Source organism: Carettochelys insculpta, chromosome 2 (genome assembly GCF_033958435.1).
Source record: "Carettochelys insculpta isolate YL-2023 chromosome 2, ASM3395843v1, whole genome shotgun sequence".
Lineage (NCBI taxonomy): Eukaryota > Metazoa > Chordata > Testudines > Carettochelyidae > Carettochelys > Carettochelys insculpta.
The window spans coordinates 8,011,765-8,028,250 of NC_134138.1; the positions used below are offsets into that span (position 1 = coordinate 8,011,765).

Here is a 16,486-nt window from a genome sequence, read left to right on the forward strand (position 1 = left end):
GCACAGAGCAGAACGGCTGCACTTGTTAGTCAGCGGTTGCCAAGCTGGGCTGGGGTCCCCTCGGGGGTCACAAGGTCACTACATGAGGGGTCAGCCTCTGCCCCTACTCCACTTTGCCCCCAGCGTTTCTAATGGTGTCCAATGGCTCAGACACGGTTTGCAGTTTATAAAGGGGTGCGGGTAGCGCTCAGAGCCTTGGGGTGCATCACCATCCAACTCTGAGGCTCTCACGCCTTTATACTGCTGGCCCCTTTCGCACCACAAGCCCATCAGGGAAGTAGGCTGAACTGGGAATTGAGCCCTAGTCTCTTGAGTCAGGCCAGTGTCTCATAGGCGGTATAGCCAGAAAGAGCATTGGGATCACCCTGCTCTGACTTCCTGCAGGTTGGAAGCTGCAGCCCCTTCCCTACCCACTCCTGTCACTGACCCCCAGCCTCTGGCTGAGATACTGACGGCCCCAACTCAGGGCTTAGTCCTCAGGTGAGAGAATCTGCAGGTCACACCAGTTCAACCTCCAAGGGACCCGTGCCCCACACAGAGAAAGGCACTTACCCCTCCAGCCCCAACGAGCAGGGTCTGTGCCAGTCTGACCTAGGCGAAATTCCCTCCTAACTCCAAATATGGTGATCAGATAGACCCTGAGCATGTTGGTGAGACGCACCAGCCAAACTCCCAGGAAGGAACTCTCTGGCCGGGGCTACACTAGCACCCCTCCGTTTCGAAACGGGGATGCTAATAAGCCACTTCAGTGGATGCTAATGGGGCACTGCCCTGCATATGCAGTGCCTCATTAGCATAACGGTAGCCGCGCACGTTTTAAAACTGCTGCTTTTGAAATGCACGCCGCCGGTGTAGACGGGGGCCTTTTGAAAGGCCCCCCCCCCTGGATTTGAAAGCCCCTTCTTCCCAAAACCAAATGCACCTCCAGATCCACTGCTGGTAGTGAGCCTCACCCTTGCTGACTGAGCTAACCTTGTTATCCCCACCCTTGCTCTGGCTTATTTACAGCTGGCCCTGCAGTTTTCCAAGACCAGCATCTGATGAAGTGAGTCTGTGCTCACGAAAGCTCATGCTCAAAACTTTTCTGTCTATAAGGTGCCACAGGGCCAGTCATTGCTGTTAAAAATAAATATATGATACGTGGCTCAATGATCTGCTCTTCCCCCAGAGCCAGGCACGCCCAGCTTCCCCCCTACTCTAATCCAATCCTCCTCCCTTCCCCCAGAACCAGGCACCCCCAGCTTCCATCCCACTCTAACCCAATCCTCCTCCCTTCCCCCAGAGCCAGGCACCCCCAGCGCCCCCTGCTCTAACCCACTTCCCCTCCCCCAGAGCTAGCTAGCCAGGCCCCACAACCCAGTGCCTGAGACTCACTGGAGCCACCACCGCCATCACACACTTTCTCCCTCCAGGCGCTGGGGCTCGTGCCCAGAGCAGCGGTGAGCCGTCCGGGTGCTTGGCTCCACGCAGGAACCTCATTTCGTTGATCAAAGAGCCACATGCAGCTCAAGAGCCCACGGGTTAGCCACCCCTGGCCTATCGTAACTCAAACCCCTTCCATCGAGCATCCCAGCACTGGCCATGGCAGGGCTTTGCTGCCAGCAGTTGTAGATCAGCCACACAGAACTGTGGCAGCCTCCTCGTGCCATCCCCTGCAGAGACTCCCCAAGCTCAGTCCTACTCACTCGGCCACCCTTACTCTCATCACTACAGCGCGTAATAGAACACGGAAAGCCCTACCACTCCACACGGTGCTGGGGCCGGGAAGCGAGGCATGGCTCTCATAAAACAGCGGCGCTGTGCCTGGCTTAGTGCAGAGCAGTCGCGTGAGCCCAGCGAGAACCCGCAGAATCCAAAAATAATGGCCGGTAGGGAAGAACCCTGCTCCGGCAGGGAGTTGAACTGACTCGACCAGCAGCAGCAGCCTGCAGGGGCTGTCCACTAAGCTGCAACCACCTCACTGTGCTTGCCCGCAGGTGTAAGAAGTTCGGCGTGCCCATCGAGAAGATTTACAACAAGACCCAGAGGGAGAAGTTTGCGTGGGCCATTGACATGGCCGACGAAGACTTTGAGTTCTGAGAGCAGCCGTTCGCCCGAGACAGGGAACCGGGGCCCTTCTCGCTCTTCTGGTCTTGTTGGAAGCTGTTGGGGAAAATGCACGTAACGGCGTCAGCCGGTTCCCGCACCTCATGTCCTTTGTTCGGTATTAAAAGGACACCCTGAGCTTTGGTGGGAAAATGAGCACCGCTTCCGGTGGTGCTAATCCTGATGCCAGTGACCTTAAATGTAAACTTTCAGTTCTTTCTCTCTGCTGCCAAATGATCCACATCTTCCCTTGCCCTCCTTCAGTTCTGACATGTCCGAGGGTAGGTGCCAGCCTTACCATGCAGTCTAAACGAGCTAAGATTACCTCATTCTCCATCTGCAGTCTTGGCATTAAAGTGTCTGAGCCCTTGCACTCTGCCTGGGGTTGCTTGACACGAAACATGAAGGAATGATACCTCCAGAATCAGGCAGCTGGAAGCACAGAGCAGCTGCCACGTGGCTGATGGGGCGTAGCAGGAATCCTGGATGGGCCATGCAAAGGGACAGTCTCCTGGTTTCTAAACCCGACTGAGCAGGAGCGCAAGCTGCAGGATGTTTCCCTTGCTGTATTCTTTGAAAGGGGAGCCCAGTTTAGGTGTGCACATAATCACAGTGGCCAAACGCTCCACTTCCAAGAGCGAATGGTTGAAAAGGCCAGCCAGCCATTAGAGTGGTAATGCCAGGGATGGTGGAATCTCACAGGAACATGTTAATTTGAGCAAAGCGTGCTCCTTGAGTGCAACTGCTCGTTATAGCCTTGGGGTAGACGACCCGTTCTTGGTGGCCTTGACCCAAAGCCCTCTGAAGTCGCTAGATGTTTTTCCATTGACGTCAGTGGGTTTGGATCAAGCCGCAGGTATCTTTAGACATGATATCAATGGAAGGAAATCACTGTGCCCATTCATTTTCACATGGTGGAAAGGAGGCAGGTGCAACACAGGGCCTGGAAAAGTTAGGTGGGTCTGTTTCTATGGGCCGTGGTTTTGTTGTAGCAGAAACCGTGCGTGACAGGTAATTTCACTGACGGAGACAATGTTTCTCACTGATCCAGTGACAATCTGCTACACTCTGCACAAACCAGATGGGGATGTACTGTAGGTAAAGTACAGTACCATGAATATATTTGCTATTTCACTTTTGATCACTCGTTTTGATATGAAGCACCAAGGGTTTTGTACATGTCTTGCAAGCAGTTAGCTGAAAAATATTTCTGTCGTTAAATCTTTGTACACTCGAGGTTAAATTGGCTCCCCGCTAGCAGCCAGAGGGTGAAGTTCATGTTGCTGTGTGGCCTTCTGTGCGTGAACTTTCGGTCTGTTGCTCGTGTGTGAACTTCTTTAAGTTCTCATTTCTGTTGGAAGTTAGGGGCTTGAAATGTTTCATTAAAATTTGAAATATTTGGGGGTCCCTTTGTCCTCTCGTCTTGTTTATCCAGGGAAAGCAGGCACAGCCCCCAGTCCTGCTTTGGGAGCGACCTGCCTCGGTAGTTGGACTCCAGGGTACTGATAAGAACATAAGAACATAAGAATGGCCATACTGGGTCAGACCAAAGGTCCATCGAGCCCAGCATCCCATCTGCCGACGGTGGCCTATGCCAGGTGCCCCAGAGAAGGAGAACAGAAGACAATGATCAAGTGATTTATCTCCTGCCATCCATCTCCTGCCCTTGTTCTGAAGCCTAGGGCACCATACTTTATCCCTGGCTAATAGCCATTTATGGACCTAACCTGCAAAAATTTATCAAGCTCTTTTTTAAACCCTAATAGAGTCCTGGCCTTCACAGCCTCCTCGGGCAAGGAGTTCCACAGGTTGACTGTGCGCTGTGTGAAGAAAAATTTCCTTTTATTAGTTTTGAACCTACTACCCATCAATTTCATTTGGTGTCCCCTAGTTCTTGTATTATGGGAAAAGGTAAATAATTTTTCTATATTCACTTTCTCCACACCATTCATGATTTTATATACCTTTATCATATCGCCCCTCAATCGCCTTTTTTCCAAACTGAAAAGTCCCAGTCTCTCTAGCCTCTCCCCATATGGGACCCTTTCCAAGCCCCTAATCATCTTAGTTGCCCTTTTCTGAACCTTTTCTAATGCCCATATATCTTTTTTGAGGTGAGGAGACCACATCTGCACGCAGTACTCGAGATGTGGGCGTACCGTAGTTTTATATAGGGGAAGTATGATATCTTTTGTCTTATTATCGATCCCTTTTTTAATAATTCCTAACATCCTATTTGCCTTACTAACTGCCGCTGCACACTGCGTGGATGTCTTCAGAGAACTATCCACTATAACTCCAAGATCCCTTTCCTGATCTGCCGTAGCTAAATTTGACCCCATCATGTAGTACGTGTAATTTGGGTTATTTTTTCCAACATGCATTACCTTACACTTACCCACATTAAATTTCATTTGCCATTTTGCTGCCCAATCACTCAGTTTGCTGAGGTCTTTTTGTAGTTCTTCACAATCCCTTTTGCTTTTGACTGTCCTGAACAACTTGGTGTCATCTGCAAACTTTGCCACCTCACTGCTTACCTCATTTTCTAGATCATTGATGAACAAGTTGAACAGGATCGGTCCCAGGACTGACCCCTGGGGAGCACCACTAGTTACCCTCCTCCATTGTGAAAATTTACCATTTATTCCCACCCTTTGTTTTCTGTCTTTTAACCAATTCCCGATCCATGAAAGGACCTTTCCTCCTATCCCATGACCACCTAATTTACATAAAAGCCTTTGGTGTGGGACCGTGTCAAAGGCTTTCTGGAAATCTAGGTATATTATGTCCACTGGGTGCCCCTTGTCTGCATGTTTATTAACCCCTTCAAAGAATTCTAATAGATTAGTTAGACACGACTTCCCTCTGCAGAAACCATGCTGACTTTTGCCCAACAATTCGTGCTCTTCTATGTGCCTTGCAATTTTACTCTTTACTAGTGTTTCTACTAATTTGCCTGGTACTGATGTTAAACTTATCGGTCTATAATTGCCAGGATCTCCTCTAGAGCCTTTTTTAAATATTGGTGTTATATTAGCCGTCTTCCAGTCATTTGGTACCAAAGTGGATTTAAAGGATAGGTTACAAACCACTGTTAATAACTCCGCAATTTATGATGAAGGAGTGGCCGGGAAAAGTGAGGCACACGCAGGCGCTCGCAAGGAAATATGGCTCTAAAATGTTACCTGCAAGGGAGGGCATTGGACCCCTGTGAAAGCCTGAGAGGAGCAGACACAAGACCACCCTGGCAAAGAGCCTGAGTTTAACCCTGCAACAAAGCCTGGCCCTGTATATCTAACCCTACCCCTCTGGGTCTGTCTGCGCAGCCACTGGGAGCGTACCTCCGCCTGGGTAGACAGATCTGCACCAGCCTTGTTTGAGCTTCAAAACAGCCAGGTGGGCATTGGGGCATGGGCTAGGCACTGAGGTATGGACCCAAGGGAGGAGCAAATGGGCTCATGCAGGGGCAACTGGGTCGTAGCATCCACACTGCTATGATCTGAACAGGTGGGTCTGCCCCATGAAAGCTCATCACCTCATAAATTATTTTGCTCATCTTTAAAGTGCTACAGGACTGCTTCTTTGTACTGCTATGTATAACGACCTCCCTTGAGCAGCGCTAGCCAGTTACTCTACCCAGGCATGCTCCCAGCTCCAGTATAGACAAAGCCCCCAAATCCATAGACATCTTCTTTATACCCCTGGTTGTCTGCAGCTGCGGATATGGCTGCAGATAGGCGTGGCTCATTTTTGCAGAGGTGGGTACCAATTTTGTATCTGTGTAGGGCGCTAAATATTGGCATACCCGATGACACCCAACCAAGTGATTCTATGCTGTCCTCGTGCAAAGCAACTGCGGAATCATGACTCTGTCTCGAAGCATTGCCTCCTTGCACAGAGATCTGAGAGCCTGCAAGTGCTGTATTGTGAGCAGCTGTTACTCCTCCTGCGCTACACGTTACAGGTTGCATCTCCTAAAACTGGCCCTCTCTGGTCCGGCAACATTCCTCATCCGGCGGAACAAGGGATGCTCCTGGACCAGAAGGCTGGGGCAGGAGGGCGAATCAAGCTGGCCTCCCAGCAACTCCATGTGGAGAAGTGGGGCGGGAGATGGCATCCGCCCGCTGCTGCACAGGGCTGGGGAACTGGCTGTGGTGGCAAGTCACATTTGCAGGGCCAGGGAGCCTCGGCTGGAGAGCCAGTGCAAGGAGCCAGGGACCAGGGGACATTAACCTCCCCTTGTCTGGCAAAATCCCTCATTCAGGACCACTGAGGTTCTGAGAGTGCCAGACCAGGCAGGTACAACCTGTGCCATGCATGGGCATCACCTTTTTACTGCTCTCTCTTCTTGGGTATTTCATTCCGAGAGTGAGGTTAGCCCTGAGCTGATACCCACGAGCAAAATTAGAGCAGCCCTGGGGCTGCTCTAACTTACACCCAGCACTTTGCACCCAAGGAGGCCAGCCTGGCACCTCATTGTCACCCAGCAGATGCAGTAACATCCCTCCTTCTCCTCAGGCATGTGGCAGCCCTGAAACAGGCTCATGATGCTGAATGCTGGCAAAGCGTGGCACTGATTGTACTGGGGATAGTTGTGTGTGCAGTTCTCCCCAATCTCTTACGTGCCTCCTTTTTGGTGGCTTTGAAGGTTGTTTATCATGTGGCCAAATGGCCACCCGTTGCTGCTGAACGGAGAGGCACGTTGGCCCCAGCCTGTTTCCTGTTAGTTGGCCGGATGGGTTTGAGAAGGGCAGAGCACTTGCCCTAGAAAGGGACTGTATGTGGCTGTCAGCATTGGCCGGCAGGGCGCAATCTGCGCTGGACTGTCTGGGCTCTGAGACGGCTGCTTGCGTGAAGGGCAGATGAGCCAAGCAGTCTGCTTTTCCATCGGCCTCCCAGGGCCTCTTGGCTGGCTCTGAGGTCACTCAGGAGGCTGGTTTTTGGCCGATTCGCCTTGATTTCTGTGCCCTGGAGAGCGAGGTGCTTGGACTCTTCAGCCGCCGATGCAGGTTGCAACAGCAAAGGAACATAAGAACAGCCCTGCAGCTCAATGGGCCATCTAGCCCACTATACAGTCTCTGGGGTCCTTCGACTGGAATGCACCTAGCAGGGCAATCCAACGCTCCCTCCCCTGTCACCCAGTCCCAGCACAGGGGCCTCAAGGCACCTGGAGCATGGGACAGCGTCCGTGGCCATCTGCAGTGTCCCAGGAGTGTTTTGGCAGCTGCAGTTCGCCAGCGATCTCTCCAAAAGACCCGGCTGTAATCCAGCCGATCCCTCGTCAGGCCAGCTCACCTGTGAAACCCGCTGTTGGACAACAGCCGGCTGAGTCACAGTCTTACTCCATGTCCCAAGCCGTGCTAACGCCTCCCTAACCTGGTGCTCCTCCCCCAACAGCTCTTCCTCTTGGGTTGTGCTGGTCACTTGGGCGGCCGCCCGGCAGATTCAGGCACTGCCCAGCTGATTAGCAGAGCAGCCACGGCCGGCAGCCTGCATTTCTCCTGGTGGTGCACAGCTGCACCTGCCTTGGTGCACAGACAAAATTTATTTCGCACATGATGGAGAAATGTTGAAGGGTTGTGCTGCAGGGAAATTGCGTCTGATCAGCGACAGAGCCGGGCAAGAGTCTTCTTTCTGCAGGAGGCGCTAAATTGCAGAGTGACTGAGAGGTTGTTGGGCCCGGTTTGAGGAAGGGCACCATGTTGAAATATTGGGATTTCTCCTGGGCCAGCCATTTGGCCTCTCTCCCAGCACTCCTAAAGAGGCAGAGAATGTGGTCCTCGCTCGGCTGGGCATAGCGCCTGCATCGCCATCTCTGCAGGCCGAGCCATCCAGTACGAGCCAGGTTCACGAGGGCCCTGCCAAGGCCACAGCTGTGCAAAGCGCATTGTGGACCGGGAAATCTGGGCTCAAAAGTGAACTGACTTGTGCAAAGCAGGGACAGGGCTGGGGGTGCTTGCCATGTGCCCGGCTCCACATGCTTGTCCCAGCCAGCCTGGGGAAGGATGGGACATCCTCTTTCCCTGCAAGGGCTGCTCCCAGCCCTGGGTCAGCGCCATCTCTGGGAACCTCCCCAAGAGTCAGGCTGGCTGGGGGAGGCTAGCTCCCTGGCCCGTCCTGTCCTTTCCGAGAGCCTAGATCTGACCCCCCACACACCTTCCCCATGGGCCCTGCAGTTCTCTTTGCAGCCCTGGCCTAAACTCACCTAACAGGCTGCCTTCTTGTCTAACACAGGCCTGTTTCTCCCAAGTCCTGTTCTCAGTGCTTTTCACCCAAGCTGGCTCAGACCATCCTTGAGACTGAGCGTCCTGGCTGCTGGTCCTCCGATGCAGGATTCCAGGGCGTTCCTCTGCAGTACAGCAGACCACATGTCCACGAGCAACCTTACTGGTGCAGCTGGCCCCTGTGGGCTCACGTGCGTGGCGGCTCCGCAGGGGTGGAAGACAGCTGCCCCATAGGGTGGCGGGGAGACGCTCTGCCTCTGACAGTGCTGTGCACATAGCCACTTTTTCCAGCAAAACCTACATGGCTGGACGGTGCTGCCTCACTCCCCGAGTGACGTGGGTTTTGCTAGTGTAACCCCTCTGTTTGCTAGCCCACTGTGAGGTTAGCCAGCAGAGGGGAAGCCTTGCAATTTCTTGCATAATGCTCCTCGGTGTGCTCTGCATTGTGTGTTAATGCGTGTGCACCTCAGACCAGACCCACTCAGACAAACCACCGAAAACAGGCTTTATTCTGTAGAAAAACACAAAACAGGTTCACAGTTCAGCAGCCCCACTCCTCTGCCTGCAGCCTTCACGCTGCCTCAGCTCAGTCTCTGCTGAGACCCTGCTGGGGGCAGGGTGCACATTCTGGCAGGAACTAGGGAGTTCTCCCAGCATGCTTGGGTTTTTCCAAGGTCACACAGTGAGATGGCATGCTGCGGTTCAGAGTCCACGACTTGTAGTTCCCGGGGCTCACTGGCAGAAGCAGTGGTGTAGACATGGCCTGGCTTAGACTGGTCCTTTGGTCTTTAGGATGTCCCCCGCCCCTGCCACACACACAGAGCTCACCTCTCCCTGTTAATTTCCTCTACAGAAGCCCCCACTAGCTCTTCCTTGGTATTTGGCTCGACATTCAAATAGATTTCCATGGTAAGCCCCACACTGCCCCAGGGTCAGCAACCTTTCCAAGGCGGAGGGCCGAAATTTCACCCGTTAACTACTATGGAAGAGCTGAATGCTGATGATACTTTGTGAAGTCTCTGATAGACCCACTGACATCAGCTTCATTAGTAAATGAAAACAAAAAAACAGTCCAGTAGCACTTTAAAGACTAACAAAATAATTTACTCGGTAGTGAGCTTTCGTGGGACAGGTCCACTTCTTCGTGGTTCAAGTCTGCCCAAGGGCCATTACATTTACATCTGAGGAAGTGGGATTTTGCCCCTGAAAGCTAGTGCCCAAATGTGTGAGAGTCTTCAGGGTGCCGCAGGACTCCTTCCTGTTCATGCCACTCTTGGGTGACCTCATATGAAGGTATCATACCAACGGGGTCCCTGTAACCCTTATGCAGCTCTGTGCCCTCTGCCAGCTGGCGTCTTGAGGGCCTTCGGTCACATGTAGCGATCATCTGTCTTGTATGTTGTGATTATCAGTGAGAGAATGCACAAGACCGACTTCTAAACGGTCATCACTAGCTTTCAGAATCAGCACACTCGAAGGGCACCTCATTCTGGTCTCATGAGTGAATGGAAATGGGGTGGAGCAGAGAGCGAAGGCTCCATCAGTTATTGGCCAATGCAAAGCCGGTTAAAAATAGCTAGTGGTTGCTTCATTATTACAGGGTCATGGGGACTTCCTGGTCGTTAAAGGACAGGAGGTGGGTCTGTCAAGGTGCCTATTTGTGCTTCCTGAGAACTTTTCTAGATGGTGAACTGGGACAGGCTGAAAGGCTGAAACATCTCAGCCTCTTCTCAAGCTGGTCCCATCCAAAGGACAGCTGCACACATGGCACATTCTCCATGCTGCTCTTATGCTTGGGATGAGCTACTGTAAAACACCTCCAAAGCCTTCACTGTCCTCCTTCACACTCACCTCTGGGACAACTCCTGCTGCGACCTCCCTGTTAGCATGTCCTTGCCTCTGTTGGCTTCTGATCATAAGCTGAAACTGGGACCTCTTTTTAACTCAGTGTGTGTACAGCACCTAGCATGATGGGGCGCTTGAAGCTGAACAGTAACATAAAGAGTCAATCGTTATAAATGTCCTACGCAGGCGAGGCAGTGGGGTGAGGCTGTGCTACTCCTTTAAGCAATAATGGGGTTTTCTTTGCACAGGGCTAACGTGAAGCCAGGTGGGCAGTGAACCCGGTGCATTCATCACAGAATCCTGGGGCTGGAAGGGACTTCAGGTCATCTAGTCCAGCCCCCTTCAAGCAGGATCACCCCATCTAAGTCATCCCAGCCAGGACCTTGTTAAGCCAGAACTTAAAACCTCCAGGGATCATCATCAGTAACCGTGGGCTCAGCGCCCGTTAGTGTCTGATGCCTCCCTCACTATTTCCTTCCATCTTTCCCTATCCCGTGCAGAGTGGCTTGGTTTCTGCAGACTAGCTCTGCACCAATCTACTACATCATCTACCCATTCTCTGTGGGGTCTGCCTCTCCTATTCGAACCGTCCATTACGCCGAACACCAGGGTCTCGATTTTTCGTCCGTCGTTCATTCTGCAGAGATGCGTGAATAGCTGTAACTTACTTTGTATAACCTTCTGCAGTACCAGAGAGGTGGCTGTGTTAGTCTGTAGCTTCGAGAACAACAGGAAGTCTTGTGGCACCTTTTAGACTAACAGATGTTTTGGAGCATAAGCTTTTGTGGGCAAAGACCCGCTTCATCAGATGCATGAGTCGGGGGGTGGTTTCAGAGGGATATTTGAAGAGTGGGGTCCCAGTAAGAGGGAGGGCCAGAGCTGACAAGGTCTATTCAGCAAGGTCTTCTGCAGTGGGTTCTCTTTTGGCTGTATCTTCCTATAGAATTCCTCAGGTGACTTTCTGCATCCCTCCTATTCTCAGGATCTGCCTATAACAACTCCTCTTGAACACCAGTATCCTTCTCTTTGAATCTTTCATGATCACCCACGTCTCACATCTGTACAACATGCCGCTGAATACGCACATTTTCAAGACGCTCTGCTTCGTTCCTAACCTAATTGCTTTGCTTTTCCCGATCGTATCCATCGCCTTCAACCTTGCTACAGACCCAAATAAGTCCTCACAGCTTGGGGCAGGGGAGTTCCCCCACTCTGGCAAATGCCAACGTTTCTCTTGGCAATCTTAAGCTAAAGTTTGGAAATGGTGGTGTACGCCTGTGGTACTCACCTGCTCTTTCTGATGTCTGCAGCCCCTGAGTGGCTCATTGTCTTGAAACTACCTACCCCTGTACTGCCCTGGGAGAGGGATAGCTCAGTGGTTGACCTTCTAAACCCAGGGTTGTGAGCTCAATCCTTGAGGGGGTCATTTAGGAATCTGGGGCAAATAGGTTTCATTTTTTTAAAGCGGGTGGGGGATGGGATAGCTCAGTGGTTTGAGCATTGGCATAGTAAACCTAGGGTTGTGAGTTCAGCCCATGGGAGGGGCATTTCAGGGTCTGCGGCAAATAGGTTTGGGAAGAAAACACTGCTAGGGATGGTGTTTGGTCCTGCTGAGATGGCAGGGGACTGGACTCGATGACCTCTCAAGGTTCCTTCCAGCCCTACAGGATGTACATTTACCCCTGTGAGGCAGGGCAGGGCTATTAGCTTCATTGCAGTGATGGGAAACTGAGGCACATCCTGCAAAGGGAAGCACAGGCTTCTCCCAAGCCTTCAGTCAGAGCTGTGGTCAGCCCCAGGTTGTGTCCTGTTGCTGGTTCTGGCTCGTTCTCCTGTCACCTGCTAAAACTCATCCATGGAACCTGAAACCACACAGACGTTTCCTAATATGACCTTCCTGCCATCAGCAATTGTTGTACCAGCCGAGCAGACTATGGCTGGGTGCCCACAGAAGAGGAGAGTCTTCTGTTTAAAGAACAGGCCCAGGCCTGGGGAGATCAGGATTCCATCCTGGATCTGCCACAGGCTTGCAGCACAACTTGGTCAAGTCACTTAACCTCACTGCATTGCCCTGTGTGACAAGTAGCTCTGCTGGGCCTCACCAGGGTGTTGTGAGGGTAAATTCATGAGCAGAGATAAGAGGCCCAGGTGCTGCGATAATAAGCACAGTAGCAAGGCTTATAAGCAAAGGAGGAGGTGTCTGAGGCAATCTGGGCACTAAGGAACCTGAGAGGTCACCTAAGTGAAGGTGAGGCAGATACAAGGACACCTACCCTGTTCCCAACAGCTGTTTGTGTTATGCTTTAAATGAAGCACTTGAGATCTTTTATAGGGGAAAAGGCCGTACACCACGTTCATTGTGAACATAATGGTAGCATGTGCTTTTCAGTCACACACACACATCATGCACACAGTCCCACCAGACGATGTTATAGTTACCAGTCCAGAGCCTGGATCAATCTCGTGGCCAACTAGACCGATCACAGAGGGGGAGCAGGGCCTTTTTGGTCGCGATCCGATGCTCTCCTAAGCCATGTCTACACGCGCACGCTACTTCGAAGTAGCGACACTAACTTCGAAATAGCGCCCGTCACGGCTATACGCGCCGGGCGCTATTTCGAAGTTAACTTCGACGTTAGGCGGCGAGACGTTGAAGTCGCTAACCCCATGAGGGGATCGGAATAGCGCCCTACTTCGAAGTTGAACATCGAAGTAGGGCACGTGTAGACGATCCACGTCCCGCAACATCGAAATAGCGGGTTCCGCCATGGCGGCCATCAGCTGAGGGGTTGAGAGACGCTCTCTCTCGAGCCCCTGCAGGGCTCTATGGTCACCGTGGGCAGCAGCCCTTAGCCTAGGGCTTCTGGGTGCTGCTGCAGCAGCTGGGGATCCATGCTGCAGGCACAGGGTCTGCAACCAGTTGTCAGCTCTGTGTATTTTGTGTTGTTTAGTGCAACTGTGTCTGGGAGGGGCCCTTTAAGGGAGCGGCTTGCTGTTGAGTCCGCCCTGTGACCCTGTCTGCAGCTGTGCCTGGCATCCTTATTTCGATGTGTGCTACTTTGTCATGTAGACGTTCCCTCGCAGCGCCTATTTCGATGTGGTGCCACGCAATGTCGAAGTTGAACGTCGACATTGCCAGCCCTGGAGGACGTGTAGACGTTACTCATCGAAATAGCCTATTTCGATGTTGCTACATCGAAATAAGCTATTTCGATGTGTTCACGTGTAGACATAGCCCTAGAGTTGGTGGCAAGATGAACTCAAAGTCCCATGGCAAAGCACCCTGCTTTTATGATCCTTCCCTCTGTTGAGGTTTGCTGTGTCAGTCTGTGACTGGTGTGTTATCTTTTGATACCAATTGTTCTCAAAACATCTGCAAAAGGGTCATCCTGTAATCAATAAAACATCTCCAGAAGGTTCATCCTGTAATCAATTGTCCTTAGGGGTGCCTGCTCCATGCTTTAGAGTCATCAAGCTGCCCATCCGATCACTTCTTGACCGGGGTTATGCACTGATGGTCCTTCTCTGATGCTGTTAATTCTGTCTTCACCCACGCTTCGCCCCTCCTTCCTTGGGCATCTGGCTCTGGGGATAACCTTCGCGCCTTTATCTCGACACGGACATGCCACTTTCACACGGAAACAATTCTTAGAAGGATTCTCAGAGAAAAGCAGAGCAAAGGCGTCGTAAATCAAACATTTAAGGCTTCAGCCTTCAGCATCACCCTGTAATCTTATTAACATAGACACAGTACCAAGCTGCCTCTTACTTATATACTAAATTCACTAAGCTCTAAAACAGGAGGCATATATTCAAATAAAGAACTTAATCAGTAAAATCAATACATGTTACTTGTGTTACTGTTACCTTACATTGCTACCTTGTTAAGCTTAAAATTCAAAGTTTGAAAAAGAATAAAACTTTCAACTTCAACATTTGTCCAACCTCTTCTTCATGCATTCCAGTGACAAGGACTCTGGGTTCTTACCGTCCCGAGAATGGGTTCATTCCTCATAGCTCAGGCGTGGGGCCCTGTGTTAGAGAACTGCTGGTTAACACGAGCTGCCACAGTTGGTTGGGTAGCATCCCTTGCTAGCCAACTGCACCATGAGCCCGGGGGCAAACTGTGTCAGTTGCAAGTGAAACCACCAGAGAGCCCTGCTCAGGCCATTGCAAGACGGTGCCAGGGCTCAGCTGAAATGAACAGAGAGAGAACCAGTCAGAATCGCAATAACTTCAGAGAAGCCCCAAAGAGTCACCAAGACACCCCAGCTTGGGGCTCGTCCCAGTTCTATGACCCTGGCTGTGTAGACTCTGCTCTCCTGCAGGGAATTCTACCCTTCTGCTGCCCCGGACCCTTCCCTTCAGCCCTCTTGCAAAGTGGTCTTAATGTCTCCGTCCTCAAGGGACTCTGTCTGTTGGCGTGGGTGGTTTTGTTTTGCTCTGAGAATCTGGGCTTGGGAGCTATTGCTCCAGACCCAGTTCTGATGTAACACCAGCACATCTGAGCACAGGTGGGGCAGGACAGATATTAACTGCAGTGCACAGAAAACTGCCCCTGGACTGTGCTTAATTAGAGGTCTCTCCCTCATGGCTTATGTGGTGATTAGTCTGTTGTTACTAGCTACACCCTTACTCACAATCCCTGCAACGAGATCGAGACAAGTGGTGACAAACCTTTTCTTACCCGCAGCCCTGATGGGGCACATTCATCAAGTCGTTTGCCTCTCCTTGCTGGCTGCAAATAGCTTGTGATCAGGGTGTTAGCCGATGGCCAAGGACGTAAGGTGAGGTGCCAGCTATGCCCGTTTTATACCATCCGTGACTTTAACCGCTAGGACGCACTGTCCCTTCGCGGCGGGCAGCCCGGGCTAGGCTGACGGATGCCCCAAGGTCCTAAACACCCGTGACTTTAACTGCTAGAGCTCAGAGCCCCTTCGCAGTGGGCAGTCAGGATTGACTGACAGGCGCCCCAAGAGTTTGCCCCGTGGAGGCAGCACAACTCAACGCTAGGCTCTTAGTACTCTCACCTAATGGCCAGGCTTTATAGCCAAAACGGCTGAGGTTCTTTAATTGTGTTGGCTGCTTTACAGTAAACCAGAGAAACAAGTCAGGCTTATGCACAAACGGTTACCAAAATTTATTAAACTAGATTCTAATCATGTGGTTACAAAATTGCTAGTGCCCACTTATTTAAATGTATAGATGTTACACACACAAACAAGTTACAAAACTGAAGCCACTATCCCAAAGAAAGAAAACAAAGTATAGAGCTCCATTTCAAAATATGTGTGCACTAAAGATAGGAGATCAGGTGTGGGTGCTTCTTACCCTCCTTGCATCTCTCGATTCCAGCGGTGCCAAGCCAGGATTGGTCACTCAATTCCGCGGAAAGACGAATAAGGGACAAGGCTTAGGGACCCTTTTAGCTGCAGAAGCCTTGGGAGGCTGTCACTTATCTGACCAGCAGATAGATAGTGAAAAGCACTCAAAAATCATGGTGCTGTAGGTCCCATACTTATACCTCTGTACTCCTTTATTCTCTTTCTCCTTTCTTATGCCAAATTGGGGCTGGTCTGTCTGGGCGACGCCAGCTCTCGCAAGAGTAGTTTACACTTGCAAGGGACAGAAACAATAAGTTTCGACTACTGGACATTCCTTTTATTAGGGTAAATATTTTCCCACCTAGGATGTTGGTGTGTGTGCATCACGTTATTTAGTAGGGGCTAAGAGCCATGTCTGTCACAGCTTCTCTGTCTGCTGTGAGCCTAATCGTTGTATATGTTCCCAGAGGCACATTGCAGCAGCACACCTGTGCTTCTCACAGCTTCAAAGGCTGTGCTGGAATTTATGTTAAGTGCCCTGTTGTTTTGGCTCCCTTGTGTTCCCAGCAATGCTGTTCTGAGAGGGGGCTGGCTGTCTGGCTACACAGGGCTCCCTCTAATTTTTTCCATCTGTGGGTGGAATACATTTTGTTATGTGCACCAAGGTTTGTGTGGATGTGCACTACCCGTGGAAACACACACTGGTGCCTGTGAGTGCTCTGCTGATAAGCTGGGTGGCATCTGACTCTCTCCTGGGCGTCCACCCAAATGCTCAGCTTACAGTGGCTGCAAGTCTGGCTTTTAATAGCATAGTCACCCTGATAGTCAAAACTTCCACATACAGCAATGAAGGGTCCTGTGGCGCCTTATAGACTAACAGAAAAGTTTTGAGCATGAGCTTTCGTGAGCACAGACTCACTTCATCAGATGCATCTGAAGGTGGTCTGAAGAAGTGGGTCTGTCCCACGAAAGCTCACCACCTAAAAAATTATTTTGTTAGTCTTT

At 51.2% G+C, this 16,486-nt stretch overlaps 1 protein-coding gene across 3 annotated transcripts in view; it reads left to right on the plus strand.

Moving 5' to 3' along the window:
• The window catches only part of TOP1MT (DNA topoisomerase I mitochondrial), a 70,732-nt gene extending 67,258 nt beyond the window's left edge, over positions 1–3,474 (plus strand). For all 3 annotated transcript variants that reach the window (XM_074985593.1, XM_074985594.1, XM_074985595.1), the window contains one exon: positions 1,977–3,474. In XM_074985593.1, the coding sequence (XP_074841694.1) occupies positions 1,977–2,079 (103 nt within the window). In that variant the 3' untranslated portion in view covers positions 2,080–3,474. The remainder of the gene's footprint in view (positions 1–1,976) is intronic.
• Positions 3,475–16,486: the final 13,012 nt, after the last annotated feature.